The 17,462-nt window shown below is 38.7% G+C and overlaps 1 protein-coding gene across 1 annotated transcript; it reads right to left on the reverse strand.

Annotated features, from left to right (window-relative positions):
• Positions 1-451: 451 nt before the first annotated feature.
• Positions 452-16,513, reverse strand: Smp_163000 (hypothetical protein). Its single transcript, XM_018790218.1, has 7 exons — positions 16,219-16,513; positions 12,508-12,964; positions 10,576-10,940; positions 9,127-9,424; positions 8,939-9,093; positions 4,738-5,153; positions 452-1,019 (listed from the first exon to the last, which is right to left on the reverse strand). The coding sequence occupies exons 3-7, from the start codon at positions 10,897-10,899 to the stop codon at positions 635-637; spliced, it is 1,578 nt and encodes a 525-aa protein (XP_018655584.1). The 5' UTR covers positions 10,900-10,940; positions 12,508-12,964; positions 16,219-16,513; the 3' UTR covers positions 452-634.
• Between the last annotated feature and the right edge of the window lie 949 nt (positions 16,514-17,462).

Below are 17,462 nucleotides of genomic sequence, written 5' to 3' on the forward strand. Positions count from 1 at the left end.
ATAGAAGTGAAAAATGATAATAATAATAATAAAAGCTTTCAAGAAATCAATTTAGTTGTCAAGTCATTGTATGTATTACATACACATCCGCACACACACACATACCCATACCCATTAATTATTCACTTCATTTAAGTATGTTTACAATGAATTAAAACATTCAATAACTGAAACCATAAAAAAACAACGATATTCAATGGATAATATGTTTAGAGTTGTCCAGTATAGAACAGAATCGAACAAAGCATATACACATCATAAACAATATTGTGTGTACACGTATACATCATTTACATCATTTTCTATTCTATGTATACATAACTTATATCATAATTATGAAATAAATTAAACAAAACAGGGGGGGGAATTACAATTTGATCATCTCATTGTATTAAAGGATGAATAAGAAAAAAACAAAGGAGAGTAGATTCCTTAGGATTCATCATGAAAGACATATCGGTCATATCAAAGTAAACTATGTATGATAAAATATACACGTATATATATAGAGAGAGAGGGGGGGAGGGAGAGGGAGCTGAAGTCGATGAACAGCGGTACACAAAAAGAACCGAAATCAACAGGCAACAAAGAAACAAGAAGAAATCTTAACTAGTACAGAAAAATAGAAGAATCATTAAAAGTTAGATAATACAGATTCAAGAATTACCATTAATATTGGTAAAAATAATATACTGAACAAGCATAATACATAGATACAAGTTTTTGGATGGATAATCCTTTTTAATAAACTAACATTATTATTTATATTGATTATACCATGTGATAATTTACCAATAGTTGAATAGGTTGGACCATGATGCCATTTAACAAGACGATCTACACTTACACTAACTAAATCAAATGAATCTGATTTTAAAGGAAGATGAGATATTGGTTTTTGACATGTTCTACCTAATACATATGAATCTTCTCGTAAGAAAGTTAAAGCAGTAACAAATATTGGATGTGCATTATTCAGTGTGTAAATATTGATTAAACAATGAGTTGACGGTGATAAACTAAATTAGGAAATAAGATAAAAAAAAACAGATATAATTATTGACAATTATAGTCACTTTTACTATCAAAATGAAGAAAATTGGTAAAACACTTAAAAATGAAAAGCATTTGTGCAAAAAAAAATACGGTCAATCAGTGATTTACATCTCTCAGTCAGTCAGTCACAACGTAGGACTTCGTGCGTACATATGTACATCAGTTCTATGCCCAAACACCGACTGCCCCGAAGTGCAACGCTTTATGGTGTAGGAGTAGGTTGGAAGAAAGCTAGGGGTGGCCAGATCAAAACGTGGCACAAATCCATGAAGTCACTGACAATTGGACTGAGTCATGCTGGTAGGTGTAGAGTACCTGGTTGAGATTCGCGAGATGATAGCAATCGATGGTTAGAGACCTTGAATGACATGGCTCAAAATCGTTTGCAATGGCGAAGGTGCATCCACTCTTTGTGTTCTACCAAATTCTAATCTTCTGAATTCCTCATGTCCCTATCCTTTTTCTCTTTCCAAATTTATTTCACCGTATTATACTCCTTCAATAACATCTTCAAACCCTAATCTTTCTGATCACTGCTTATACTCTTACTACTTCTACCAATATGGGATTTGAATCGACAACTGAATCTCTGTGCTGATGTGGTATGGCAGCTCGAACTGATGTACGTACGTACGAAGCTCTACGCTGTGACTGACTGTACATCAGTTCGAGTTGTCACATCACATTAGCCCCCAAATGCCCTGGTACGGTCGAGAGTGGGGAGAGTCTGCTCTCCCTCTCGAAATACTCCCACATGGCCACGCGAATATATAGCCGCTGTCAGGGAAGTCCTACTCACTGCCTTCTCGTGGCGGGGGTGTTGTTTACAAAAGTGAGAGGACGAAAAGCGAATGTCCACAGCTTTAACCGGGTTGGTGGACACGGAAAGTTCACCTAGGGGAGTCGGATAACCCTGATTCCAAACCAATGGTGCACATGGGCTCCAGTATCCTGAGGGAACAAATGGCGTACGAATCAATCATTGATCACCGGCTACCATGGGACTGCATCTCCTTACGATGCTCCACTGCCTTGTGGACTAGATCTTCAGGTCAAAGGCTCCGGGTGTGGCCGCCTAAGAAAACCACCTGCTTCAGTTTGGGCACCTGGGCAGTATCACAGCCCTCACACAAATCAAACGAGATTTGTGTGGCGCATATATATCTGATGCCCCTTTGTACCAATATTTATGTGTTTAAATAAATAAATAAAATAAATAAGCACAGAGATTCAGTTGTCGATTCAAATCCTATAGTGATTCACATCTTCTAGACTTGATTAAGTACAACACAGACATCAACTAGGAATCCCCACCATAAATTCATGATTGAAATACATGAAAAGATACAAGTGACACAGGTTGAACTTCAGTAATAAAAAAAATCCTAATAAGTGAAAAATTGATATTTGTTCAATGGAAGATAAAAATGTCCGTATAATCTAGTCTTACGAATACTCAGCATTGTTCTGCTTTTATTTCATTTATTATTTATTTAAACACATAAACATTGGTACAACAAGGCAATATATACATATGCACCACACAAATCATTCGATTTCTCTGAGGGATGGGATACTGCCCGAGTGCCGAAACTGAGGCAGATACTTTTCTAAGGGTGCCACACCACGAGACTTTGATCTGACGGTTTAATCCATAAGGCAGTGGAGCAACATCAGGAGATTCAGTCCCATGGTAACTGGAGACCAACAATAAGTTCATACGCCATTTGTTTCATCAGGATCCTGAAGGCCATGTGCATCATTCGTTTGGAATCAAGGTTTCTCATCTCCCCTAGGTGGATCATCCGTATCCACCAACCCGGTTAAAGCGCTGGACATTCGCTTTTCGTCCTTTCAATTTCGTAAAAAGTCGACCCTGCTGCGAGAAGGCAGTAAGTAGGACTTCCCCGGCAGTGGCTGTATACGCGTAGCCATGTGAGAGCATTTATAGAGGTGAAACTGATTCTCCTGACTCTTGGCCGTACCAGTGCATTTAGAAACGCTGCTTTTATAGACTATAACAGATTTACACCTCTGCACAAGAGTAGTTCATATATGAAAAACGAGTACCTTTCATGATAAAATTAAAGATATTCACAAAATTGTAATTTATTACTTGTTATATCAGTCTTACAATCAACTGATTATTTGGATTATTGAATTCCTAATCAAGATATCTAAACTGAAGAATATCAACATTAATCTTGATATGGACAATGATTATAACAAAACAGTTGACTATTATCTTGAACAGAGAGCAAGAATTTTGTTCAACTCTTTCTTTCAATGAATTACATCTCTTTGTTCATTTCAACTGTCTTTTAGATTAATCATCTTATTCTAATTCAATGAACTTTACTCATTTTATTCTTATTATCAGCGTTTATTTATTAGGTAAGTAACCACTTGTTTCTAGCCCTTGAAACTCATGTTACATTCAATGGTGTAGATTGTTCTTTTACATAAAGTAAATATTAACAATTTTATTCAGTCTATTAAATTTATCAACCTCCTTGCTAATAACTATACTGATATATCTCCAAAGTAACTTCTGAATGAACTGTTTCACATGTAAGTAATTTAAATCCATTTTGTAATTATGCTCTTAAATATCACAGGTTATAAGCAGCTGACGAGAACCAAACGAAATCAGTCAGTCAGTCACAACGTAGAGCTTCGTACGTACGTACATCAGTTCGAGCTGCCATACCACATCAGCACAGAGATTCAGTTGTCGATTCAAATCCCATATTGGTAGAAGTAGTAAGAGTATAAGCAGTGATCAGAAAGATTAGGGTTTGAAGATGTTATTGAAGGAGTATAATACGGTGAAATAAATTTGGAAAGAGAAAAAGGATAGGGACATGAGGAATTCAGAAGATTAGAATTTGGTAGAACACAAAGAGTGGATGCACCTTCGCCATTGCAAACGATTTTGAGCCATGTCATTCAAGGTCTCTAACCATCGATTGCTATCATCTCGCGAATCTCAACCAGGTACTCTACACCTACCAGCATGACTCAGTCCAATTGTCAGTGACTTCATGTTATTCTGCTTAAATGTTTGTTCTTGTTATCATTACGGTGATAAGAGGAATAACTATGCATATGAAACTTAGTTATTACACAATATAGAATTAGTATCTATAGAAGATTATCATTCTTCTTGAATAGCTAGTTTCATCAACAGGTGAATTCGAGAAATTAACACATCAATTTAACACAGTCATGTTATAACATCATCATTTATAACCAATGGAGGAGGAGACCTCAGATATTATGATATAAACTCGATGATCATTCTATGAAAAAGAAAAGTACAGAATCTGTTCATTGACGAAACACTTTCTCAAGAAAGGAAGGAAAAAGAGGTGACACTGCCAGCCATTTAAATGGGTGATCAATCATTGTGATTGTGTAGACAGTGGAAAAATTCATCACTAGAATAAAACTTCAGTAAGAAATTACTGAAATTATGACAGTTAAGTCTCGTCTTTCAAGAAAAAATATTTCGAACAATCCTCCAAACAACAAAATTATTGATGAAGTGTTATTATGTCAATTCTAACTGGCCCAATGAAAGATATCAGTCATGAGTATTGCAAGAAACTCGCATAAGTTTATTGATTTACATAAACTGTAAGTGTAACCAACATAATAAAAGTTAAGTAGCAAACTTACAAATACACATCAACACGTCCTTCCATAGTGCCCACACCAATTAAGCCTCGTGATCGACTTGGATGAACAGCTAGACAAGCAGGCAAATGTCCTTGGGGTAGAGTAATTTCTGCAAAAGTTTTGAGTTGAATTGGTTGATGCATTTTTATATTATTTGACGATAACGATTCATTGGTTGTTGCCTCTGAAGGATGTGGTACTGACCATACAACTAAACGACTAAAACTCCGACGATTTGCACACAAAGGCTGAATCGTAGTAACAAGCATAGATTCGACAGTATAACTTTCACTGGTCTTTAAACCTTCAGAGGAAGATAAAGATTGATTTGATGAAATTGGAGATTTGAGAGAATATTTCATAAACTGACAATGTCTGAAGCGATAATTAGAACGATCCGAAGAACGTTCTGATGTCTAAAATTTACAAAACGGAGAAAAACACTTAGCAGTTTAGAAAAGTAGAAAATAACTACAAAGATGCCCATTAGATTATATAATGATGATAAGAGCACTGTAACATGTCAATGGTTATAAATGAGAATAGTTCACAAAAACTCTACACATATGTTTACTCAAATTATTTGATTATTCTAACAATTTTAATGGTTGAATTCATGAGTCGATCTAAGCCAGACCATCATTGAAAACCTGGAAGCACTGGATGGCCGTTTTGTCCTAGTATGGGACTCATTAGCAGTACGCATCCACGGTCCCGCACGCAAACGCTTAACCTATAGACTACTGAGCCTGCAGCATCTAACGCTGTCAAAACCTAACCATGATCTTACTCAACCCTTCACCCAGGAGTTCTAATGGGAAGCCGTGACCAGTGGAGTCCAATCGATAACGGGTGGAGACAGTTATCCACTCCAGACAATGGATGAAGAGTTGCGCACGATCATGGATTGATTGAAGTTAGGCATTAACACCGTTGGATGTCGGTTCAGTGATCACGAGGCTAAGAGTTCACATGCGAGGCCGAAGGTCCTGGGTTCGAGTTCCGAGTGAGGGATCGTGGATGCGCACTGCTAAGGAGTTCCATACCAGGACAAAATGGCCACCTAGTACCTCCAGGTTTTCAATGATGGTCTAGCTTAGATCAATTCATGAATTGAACTACTAAAAGTACTACAATTCCCACAAATCTTAATTCTGATAATATTCTAATGATGACTAAACTTACAGAAAACGGTAAGAATATAATTTGATAGTACAATAGCCTCTATTGTTTAAAATAGTGTACCAAATAATCGTTATATTTTGAAATACCTTGAGGTGATTCCGAATGATTTGAAGATTCTTTCAATAAAAAACGACATTTACGTCATTTAGATAGACCAGAAGATTGACACACAAACACTTCAACAAGAATTTACACGTGAATGAGAGAAAAGTTAAAAACTGAGAAAAAAAGCTGAGTATACAAGAAATTGAAATTGTAAAAGAACAACCGTTTGTATAGCTACGAGAACGACCTAGACAAATATAAAATTGGCAAACTCAAAGCGATAAGGACCATGTAGATGAGAATCTGAAGTCTGGTCAGCCCTAATGGGTTGGTGCCCCCAAATGCCCTGGTACGGTCGAGAGTGGGGAGGGTCCGCTCTTCCTCTCCAAATACTCCCACATGGCCACGCGAATATATAGCCGCTGTCAGGGAAGTCCTACTCACTGCCTTCTCGTGGCATCACTCTTGTTTACAAAATTGAGAGGAAGAAAAGCGAATGTCCACAGCTTTAACCGGGTTGGTGGACACGGAAAGTTCACCTAGGGGAGTTGGAAAACTCTGATTCCAAACCAATGGTGCACATGGGCTCCAGTATCCTGAAGGAACAAATGGCGAATGAACCAACTGTTGGTCACCTGCTACCATGTGACTGCATCCCCTCACGATGCTCCACTGCCTTGTGGACTAGACCTTTAGGTCAAAGGCTCAGGGTGTGGCCGCCTAAGAAAACCACCTGCTTCAGTTTGGGCACCTGTGCAGTATCACAGCCCTCACACAAATCGAATGAGATTTGTAAGGCGCATATTTATCTGGTGCTTCCTTGTACCAATATTTATGTGTTTAAATAAATAAATAAAAAATAAAATGGGTTGGTGCCTGACGAAATCCCAGCACGGATTCAAAAAGCTCGTTTGGCTTTTGCCAACTTATGTCACCTATGGCGAAGACCAGATATCCGTCTATCAATTAAGGGACGAGTATACTGAGCAGCAGTTCGTTCTGTTCTACTTTACGGCTGCGAAACGTGGCCATTGAGAGTAGAAGATACTCGTAAGTTACGAGTATTTGACCACAGACATCTTAGGAATATTGCCAGCATCTGATGAGATAACCGGGTAAGTAATAGTGAGGTTAGACGCAGGGTGTTAGGGAATGATGGTAAATCAGTTGATGAGGTTGTGAATCTTCATCGACTGAAATGGTTGGGTCACGTGTTACGTTTTCCTGAACACCGATTACCACGACGCGCTATGCTGACTAGTATTGAGGATGGTTGGAAGAGAGTTAGGGGCAGCCAAACCAAAACGTGGCATCAGAGCTTGAAGTCACTAACTTCTAGTCTGAGTGATGTTGGCAGATGCAGACTACTTGGTTGGGGTCCGCGCGACTATCGTAACCAAGGGTTGGAGGTGACATGGCTCAGAATCGATCACAATGGCGTAGGTGTACACACTCTTTATCTTCCTTTAAACCTTGAGATTAGAATTGCTTCATATCTGTCTTTCTTCCTGTGCTATATCCTGATATACAATCTATCTTTTATATATTACCATCACTAAATTAACTACTTCTATGAATCCGGTATTCATCTTGTTGTGCTAACGAGGTATAGCAACTTGGACCGATGCATATGTGTGCCTGGTCCTACGTTGTAGCTGACTGACTGACTGATTTAGATGAGAATAAAAGGTCCGTGTAGAAAGTTATAAAAAATTTATAAGGATTTCCTCACACATTAGAAATATCAATTATTTGTAAAATTAGATCATTTGAGGTCATCCTATCGATAATAATACCAAAGAAGTCGGATATTTATGATTACTGGTCATATGAATGGTACAATAAAGAGTAAGAAAGTAACCCAAAATCACTATTTTGGCATATTTAATTGTCTAAATGAAGAAACATGTTTATAATTTAGTGATATATATCCATTAACTAAGTACAGATTCACATAGTAATCCTTGAAATACACCTTTACGATGAGATAATACCAGGTTGTCCAACCCGAAGTAGAGCGCAGTTATAACCTGAAACCTACCGGTTGGAAGCCAAGTTCTCTAATCATCAAATCACTACCACACATATAAATGATGTATCTAATTAATTATGAAGTAGAAGGTACTCACTGGAACTACAGTTCGGATAATTATCATACGCTGAAAACACTACGTTCCAGTATAAATCGTTTAAATTATCTGTTACAAACCTTACCGAATAAAATACGAAGACAAAGTCGTAGTAGATAACTGAGCAGGAACAATGAATTACCACCTACTACATAAGAATCAACTATACTCCTCAATTATTCTGTCATTGTTGGACAAACAGGACTCGAATAAGTGGTTTGGTGTTTCAATGTAGTTTGTAACAGCCCCAACATGCCCTGGTATATCCGAGAGTGAGGAGAGTCCGCTCTACCTCTCCAAATACTCCCACATGGCCACGCGAATATATAGCCGCTGTCAGGGAAATCCTACTCACTGCCTTCTCGTGGTATCACTCTTGTTTACAAAATTGAGAGGAAGAAAAGCGAATGTCCACAGCTTTAACCGGATTGGTGGACACGGAAAGTTCACCTAGGGGAGTTGGAAAACTCTGATTCAAAACCAATGGTGCACATGGGCTCCAGTACCCTGAAGGAACAAATGGCGTATGAATCAATCGTTGGTCACCGGCTACCATGTGGCTGCATCCCCTCACGATGCTCCACTGCCTTGTGGATCAGACTTTTAGGTCAAAGGCTCAGCGTGTGGCCCCCTAAGAAAACCACCTGCTTCAGTTTGGGCACCTGGGCAGTATCACAGCCCTCACACAAATCGAATGAGATTTGTGAGGCGCATATGTATCTGGTGCTTCCTTATACCAATATTTATATGTTTAAATAAACAAAATAAATCAAATTAGATTACATATGATCAATTAAAGTGTAAAATAAAATAATAGATTTGTTATCATCATTACTACTTACTACTTTATTCGATGTAGATACAAGATTTGGTGATGGTGGTGGTGTAGCTCCATGAAATGATAAAGAACTACAAGAAGCAATTGCATATGGATATTTTTCCATTGATTGACTAAATAAAATATCATCTTGAATTTTAAATGAATTATCATTATTATCTGAATTAGATATGAAAGTTTTCATTCGAATACCTCTTTCATTACTAGAATTTCTTTTTGAAGTGTTCGTTTTTAATTTGACTAGCTGTTGGTGTGAATTCAATGTTGAACGTATTGATTTAATATCATTTAAAAATAGAAATGATTTTGGATAGAGATTAATATTAGTACACCATACTCTTAATGTACTCCAATCAGGTCTATCACATATTGTAGCTAATAGGGGATATGAAGTAGAATCATCTTGTTTACATGTAGATCCATGTGAAAAAGTCATACTGCAAACACCGGTTGATAAACCACCACTAACATCTGGATATACAATCAGTGACTATAGAGGAAGGAAGGTATAAATAATAAGGTTATTAATAATAAACATTTTTTATGATAATAAGTTTATCACTATCACCAGTGACCATATCATTGATTTAAAATCACATACGTAATTTAATAACTATTTTTATACTTTAGTGAACAGGTAGCTCAGTGTTTTGGTAACTTATCCTTTAAACAACCGGTTATATGGGTTAAAAACATGCCCCATCCACTTTGGTTTGAAGAATTGGATAATAACGCGAGACACAAACACTGCGGCTCAAAGCCGAGTGAATGCGCTTGTACCTAACACTTTAATTGATCAATGAGTAGTGACCAATGTCGTGTCTATCTAGTCCTTAGAGCTGGTTAAATTCTATCGACTGAATCGCAGTGTGGTAACTAGTTTAAGTGACTTAACATTGTGAGCACTATATCTAGATCTTAAGTGGTACTAAATAGTTTTGTGCTATTTGGAACTCTTCACTAAAACGCAGGTGCGATCCTGAGGAAGCTAGCTGATGCTCTCCAGTGAATTTGAACCCGTATCATTCAGTTTTACAATACGAGACGTTACCATTGAGCTATCCGGACTCGGACTAGCTTGTGAGACTGAAAATAGAATTTAATTTGCATATATATATATATATAATCAGTAAGCATTAGTTGTAATAAGATTAGCAATGAAATCCGGGACATGCGTTTCGTACTATTTGGGACTAGTTAACTGAATGTACCTGGATCAAACCATTCCAAATGAATAACTATCTGAACTCAGTAGGCGAGTGGATAACGCAGTGGCATTTGAAGCGAACATTACTGGGTTCGAATCCCGGAGTGAACATTCACTAAGATGAAGGCACATCCAAATGACGAGTCCCACATGGGACCAAACGTGCGTCCTGGGTTCCATTGCGAGCTATATTTCACCTAATCCAAATTAATGTGTGTACATTTTACAATGCAAAATACAGAATAAATACACACTGGATTTTATCAATCACGTCATTTCTGTATGTTTAAAAGAAACAAAATTTATGGGATGGAACATTTGTTAATCGATTCTGCTTTCTATTATCGAAAAAATCTTGTTATGTTAGCTAGAGCTTTGAGATCAGAAGTGCAAAGTAGCATCAAAATATCAGAACTATTAGACATACGACAAACCTGATATGGACTATCACCTAATTGCTTTTCGTCAAGAAAACGTTGTTGAATATGACGATTGATAAGAAAGACAGATCCACTATCAGAACCAATAGCTAACCAAGTACCAGCAGGTCCACCATGCGTTACACATGTAGGCATTCCGGACAGACTTTTCGGTGCAGATCCCGATGGTGATTCAGAGCCAGAATCGTCAGCTGAAGAAGAAATCTGTTCCATAAGTGTGTATTCACGGACTTTGGTTAGTTCCCATTCTAAAGGTACTGGTTCATTTAGACTATTATTTTTGTCTTTCTTATCAGAATCCTGCATTGAGGTAGACATCTTATTCAATCCAGAATCTTTGTCATCAGTGCAACGCCTTCCTAAACCAGATATTTACAGAATACACCATAGTAATTATTAAGTAAAACCTTTATTGATATGAGAATAAAGAAAAGCATAACGAGTGAATAAAATAAGGCAACATGAACGGGTTCAATACATATGAATGTGTTTTTGTGAACACTTTAAACAGGGCCAAGATCCTATAGTAGCTTGCTAAGAACATACACATTGGACAAATGTGTATTTTAATTATACAGACCATACAAAATTTGTAATTCAATTGTGTTACTTGTTTAGGATTAAGTCGAGTAAAACAAGTACCCTTGGCTAAGACCCTAAAGTCTTATACCATTGATGTATGCTGTGTCTCCGAAACACACATACAGGATCCTAGTGTGGTCATTCACTCGACGACGAGATACACCCCCCGTTTATCTGGTGACCCGATGGTCAATTCTCGTGGACTGGATGTAGGCATATCACTAATTATGAGGGCAGAACAAGCACTATCAGAATGGACTACTGTTAACAGTCGCTTATATGCTATTCGGGCAAACAGCTCCTTAAGAACTCGGAAGGATAGGGACACACGTCGTTGCCTCTTCGTCGTTTCTATCTACCCTCCCACTGACTGCAGCCGGGATGAAGCGAAAGACGAATTTTTACAAAAAGCTTTCTGAAACTCTTCAAAAATCTAAACACTCAGACATAGTACTCAAAGCAGGTGACTTTAATGTCCAAGTAGGTAGCCTAAACCAAACAGAAAGACATTTAAGTGAGCGTTTTGGTATTCCAACTCAGCTAACAGATAATTTGGTCTTGTTTAGTGAAGACGCTTATAAAATGCAGTCTTTTGGTATCACTGAGCAACAATGCCAGGATGTTCGCGATGCGTTTCTCCCTTTCTAAATACAGGTTGTTGCTCCAGGACTGGCCTGCGTCAACACCTGAACTAAGGATAGAGAGTGAAGTAGTCGAACGCGTCCACAACTTCACATACCTTGGAAGTCTGATCAGCTCTAATGGGTTGATGACTGACGAAATCTCAACATGGGTTCAGAAAGCTCGTTTGGCTTTTGCCAACTTACATCACCTATGGTGAAGGCGAGATACCCGTCTATCAATTAAGGGACGAGTATACTGCGTAGCAGTTCGTTCTGCTTTAATTTACAGCTGCGAAACGTGGCCATTAAGAGTACAAGATACTCGTAAGTTACTAGTATTTGATCACAGATGTCTTAGAAATAATACTCGCATCCGCATGGTAAATCAATTGATGAGGTTGTGAATCTACATAGACTCAGATGGTTGGGTCACAAGTTACATATTCCTGAACACCGATCACCACAGCGCGTAATGCTGACTAGTGTTGGAAATGACTTGAAGAAGTCTAGGGGCAGCCAAACCAAAACGTGGCATCAGAGCTTGAAGTCACTAACTTCTAGTCTGAGTCATGTTGGCAGATGCAGACTACTTGGTTGGGGTCCGCGTGACTATCGTAACCAATGGTCGGAGACTGTGTGACGGCTCAGAATCGATCACAATGACCTAGGTGTATACACTCTTTTTCTTTCCTTAAACCGTGAGATTAAAACTACTTTTTACCTTTCCTTCTACGAAATAATTATTTCTCTCCGTATATCTACAAATGCAATCTTTTTAATATATTACTACTATTGAAGCAACTGCTTCTATGAATTTGGTGATCATCTTGTTGTGCTAATGAGGTGTGGCAACTTGAATTGATGCTTATATGGGCCTGGTCCTACGTTGTGGATGACTGATTGACCTAATAAGCAGATATAGTATCATCGAAGAAAAGAATATGACAAAACGTACGTGATCTGTGACGCAAGTTTGTTTCCTCTAAGACGTCTGTAGTAGAAGCAGGCTTTTCAACATTTAGTAATTTTGCTGGTGAGGCAACGAGATTCACTTTTGATTGTACAATGTACTCTACACACTTCTGACCTTCCAAACTAGCAATAAAACCACCGTCTCCAGGATTGACGACAGTCAAACTCATAACAGCTTCTGTGCCAGTATCCAAACCGCCGGATTTCTAAAACGAAAAAGACCATTGTTGCAAGTGGAATACATTGATATAACTGTAAAACAATCTAAATATTAAAACCTGTCATCAAAATCTCTTTCAGTGAACTAAGAAAAAAAACATTGAAACTGACTTCACTGATAAGGATTTCAATTTATCTTACTGAAATAGTAAAACAGAAATAATTAATTGAATCATTCACCAAGTACTTAGGTATAAGCCAGATACCAAGTGTGAGTTGATGATAATACTTGGTTTCCCAAACTAAAGTACGTAGGATGGGGTTTGAATCTGGGACCTAGTGCCAGCCAATCATATGAAACGTAGGATCTAACACATGTCCACAGGTTTAAGTTGGTACAGTGATTGTCAAGATAAATACAAGGGTAGAAGTAATAACATTGGTAGTACGAGAATAGACTAGGTACAGAGGAAAAAACGAAGTATAAGCGGACTTTCTGAGCCTGGGTTCTAAGGAAGGAAAAATGAATGTACCTGCCTCAATGAGAACGATTTAGACCCATGTATATCAAACCATAACCACTGACGAGGATAATCACGAGGACCCTAATCAGGTAATTCACACCTATTAATGTAGCTAAGTTTAATTGTCGATGACCATAGACGGTTGTCGCGTCCCAGTTTAAATAGACCTAGCTTCCTTCCAGTTCACTACTACTTTGTGGCCAAAAGCAGGACGCTCTGACCATAATTCACTACTTACAGAAATAACGATACAGAGAATATGAGAATTATGAACGTATTTTTAGTAGGTTTGTAGGAATAAAAATCCCCCCAGATACCCTGATACGGCCGGGGGTGGGGAGAGTCAGCTCTTCCTCTTGAAACGCTGTTACATGGCAACAGTATTACAGCCCACATACAAGTTAAGTGACTTGTTTGGTGCACATGTATTCGGTGTCCCTTTGTACCAATATTTACGTGTTCAAATAAATAAATAAAATAGTAGAAAATCGTTTTAGTACGAGCTGCCTCAATGTTTTAAGCGTTTGACAGAATTTATTTATTTAAACACATAAATATTGGTACAAGGAAGCACCAGATAAATATGCGCCTCACAAATCCCATTCGATTTGTGTGAGGGATGTGATACTGCACAGGTGCCCAAACTGAAGCAGGTGGTTTTCTTAGGCGGCCACACCCGGAGCCTTTGACCTGAAGATCTAGTCCACAAGGCAGTGGAGCATCGTGAGGAGATGCAGTCACATGGTAGCCGGTGACCAACAATTGGTTCGTGCGCCATTTGTTCCTTCAGGATACTGGAGCCCATGTGCACCATTGGTTTGGAATCAGGGTTATCCGACTCCCCTAGGTGAACTTTCCGTGTCCACCAATCCGGTTAAAGCTGTGGACATTCGCTTTTCTTCCTCTCAATTTTGTAAACAAGAGTGATGCCACGAGAAGGCAGTGAGTAGGACTTCCCTGACAGCGGCTATATATTCGCGTGGCCATGTGGGAGTATTTGGAGAGGAAGAGCGGACCCTCCCCACTCTCGGCCGTACCAGGGTATTTGGGGGCGTTTGACAGAAGCAGTGGTTCAGTGATTCAAGCACTCGATTTGGAACCATTAAGTTGGATTTTCAAAACTTGTTCTGCTCACTATGGTTTTAAAAGCCAGGTAGGAATATAATTGGCTCCTACATAAAAGGTTTCCAAAAGCCGAATACAAGAAAATGTACTTGGTAAATCAGCTACATTAATCGACTAAGTGAAGTACTGGATTCGTTGTCCATCCATCATTTCAATGAAATTCCATGTATCAATGGATTTACAATGATACATTACGCTAATGCTGTCAACATTCTTTGCCCCCAAATGCCCTGGTACGGCCGAGAGTGGGGAGGGTCCGCTCTTCCTCTCCAAATACTCCCACATGGCCACGCGAATATATAGCCGCTGTCAGGGAAGTCCTACTCACTGCCTTCTCGTGGCATCACTCTTGTTTACAAAATTGAGAGGACGAAAAGCGAATGTCCACAGCTTTAACCGGGTTGGTGGACACGGAAAGTTCACCTAGGGGAGTCGGATAACCCTGATTCCAAACCAATGGTGCACATGGGCTCCAGTATCCTGAAGGAACAAATGGCGCACGAACCAATTGTTGGTCACCGGCTACCATGTGACTGCAACTCCTCACGATGCTCCACTGCCTTGTGGACTAGATCTTCAGGTCAAAGGCTCGGGGTGTGGCCGCCTAAGAAAACCACCTGCTTCAGTTTGGGCACCTGGGCAGTATCACAGCCCTCACACAAATCAAATGATTTGTGAGGCGCATATTTATCTGGTGCTTCCTTGTACCAATATTTATGTGTTTAAATAAATAAATAAACTGAGTGAACTTAGTAAGTGAAATAAACACTTAAGTATTCAGTCACAATGTTCCCAACCAGTTGTCACGAAAATATCTTACCGACCGTTGGAACGGACCCTGCCAAAGTTAAAAAACATTTTTACTACACTTCACACACCCCGAGTGAGATCCACATCATAAAATTGTTAACATACTTTAGGCCCTCTATATTATGTCTATTCTTTCATTACAAAGGTCACAACTCAGATGACTGAGTCCGAAATCAAACAGAGTCCCAATGGCGTGCAAATCTTCCCCCTGAGTATTCAGAGCCCATGAACTACTGCTGAGTGCAGTTTGAGCCCCTAACTGACACACTAAGGAAAGGACTAAACAAAGAGAAGCTGACTGAGAAGAACTAGTGTGTTGTATTTAAAAGGACAGTGGTATTTTTCCTCATGTGATTTTAATCATTTACAACGCATGAAGACCACAATTTTCACCTTGACTGAATTAATTTCAGTTGAAGTAACACCGAGAGTATTGTTTCCTTAATAAGAATTTCGCATCTGCACTTTTTGAGCTTTCAGTCTTAAAATCATGCATTTCGATGTTACACGTCGTAAGAACTAGTAGATTATATGCATTCAAAGCCATATAACTAGAGAGGGTATACACAAATGGCTGTATTTTTCTTAAGACTTTGTCGAAGTTAGGAGAGTGGACACTTAAATCAAGACGACAAAACAACTCGAATCACTATACATGTATGTATGATATAAAATGGGTGTTATTAAATTGCTCTAGACAAAGACGAGTCATGAAGTAAGCTTTCCAATGACTTATTACATATCAGAAAAAATTTAAAAAAAGGATAGGAATATTAATGACGTTGTTCCTAGTTAAGAAGCCCTTGTAAATTAGATGAAATTGGTCCAAATTATGACTGTACCTGTACATCAACAGGAGTGCGAGCATCTTGGCCATTTCGATAGAGATTGATAATATCTATCCGATTAGGAACACCTGTTTTGACGGAGCCTCCTCCACCCGCTACAACCAAAGAGTTTCGATCCAGAACGTCGACAACATATAATGGATAAGGAAATCCAAGAGCGCTGAAACCAGACATTTTAGTTTCCATCAAACTGATGCGCAACTCAATGGTCTTAATTCGGGATCTTTCTTGAAAATACAGGCACAGTAAAGCTTGAGATTTTGCAGTCGTGTCACCAGGCGCAAACTACGCGCGGTCTGTAGGATTGTACGTAGGAATGAACGTTATAGCGAAGTCATCAACCCTCAATCACTCAGAAAAGAAATACATGAAAGTGTATAAAAACCTTTTTTAAAAGTATTAAATTATAACCCTGAATCTGAAGAGATAAAATGTTATTTCTTCATATTTCTCGGAACATCAATGAGTTTATTAGCAGTTTGGTCCCAGTCACAAACAGCAATAATTGACTTCCCAAAGTATAGCTTTAACGTTTACTTAGCTGGCAATTGCCCCCAAAAACATGAATACCTGCCTACAAAATATACTCAAATAAGCTTCAGAACCACTCGTTTTTGGGGGATCTAAGTCGCGATGCTGGGGATAATCTCATGGTTGTGAAGATCTAGTTCTCTTTTCCTGTTCATTCTGAATACTCGGAATATTGTGCTTGAGTAAAGCACCATAGACGTGTGAGAATAGATTACCATACACCTCTTCAGACATTTTTTTCAACGGAATGTGTTATTTTCTACAGAGCAGGCCTTGTGGTGACTGGTACTATGTCAAGCCCGCCTGTTATTTCAACTTCTGGACAAACCAATCTATCCATTCTTCATAAGCCACATTTTTATCTTGCCAGTTATTCGCTTGTAGTGGTAAATAAATCCCCAAAATCAATAGCTCTGTAAGTGTTCGACATTGGATGCTGACAACATTGGTTATAATGGACTCACCTAGCTGAAGACGCTTGGTCATGCATCCGTACCAGATCACGTTTCAGAACGGCGTGCGAAGCATCTCCTACGATCATTAGCCAGATTAGATCAGTCACTCATCGATATACTGATCACCCATCAAATATATCTTCGAACCGACTCGCTTCTGACTTTTGATTTCACTGGTTGGGCGCGATTCAATTATAGGTGTTACTGACATAGTGTTTTCAAACTACAATACCTGTGGTATCTTCATTGTCG

The sequence above is a fragment of the Schistosoma mansoni genome, chromosome W, assembly GCF_000237925.1.
Source record: "Schistosoma mansoni strain Puerto Rico chromosome W, complete genome".
In the NCBI taxonomy this organism is placed as follows: domain Eukaryota; kingdom Metazoa; phylum Platyhelminthes; class Trematoda; order Strigeidida; family Schistosomatidae; genus Schistosoma; species Schistosoma mansoni.

Coding starts and splice junctions, on each gene's coding strand:
- Smp_163000 (XM_018790218.1), bottom strand. CDS start 10,899: ATGTCTACCTCAATGCAGGATTCTGATAAGAAAGACAAAAATAATAGT. Junction 9,094..9,126: donor AAATTCTAGTAATGAAAGAG/GTATTCGAATGA, acceptor TATCTAATTCAG/ATAATAATGATAATTCATTT. Junction 1,020..4,737: donor GGACGTGTTGATGTGTATTT/GTAAGTTTGCTA, acceptor TTCCTAATTTAG/TTTATCACCGTCAACTCATT.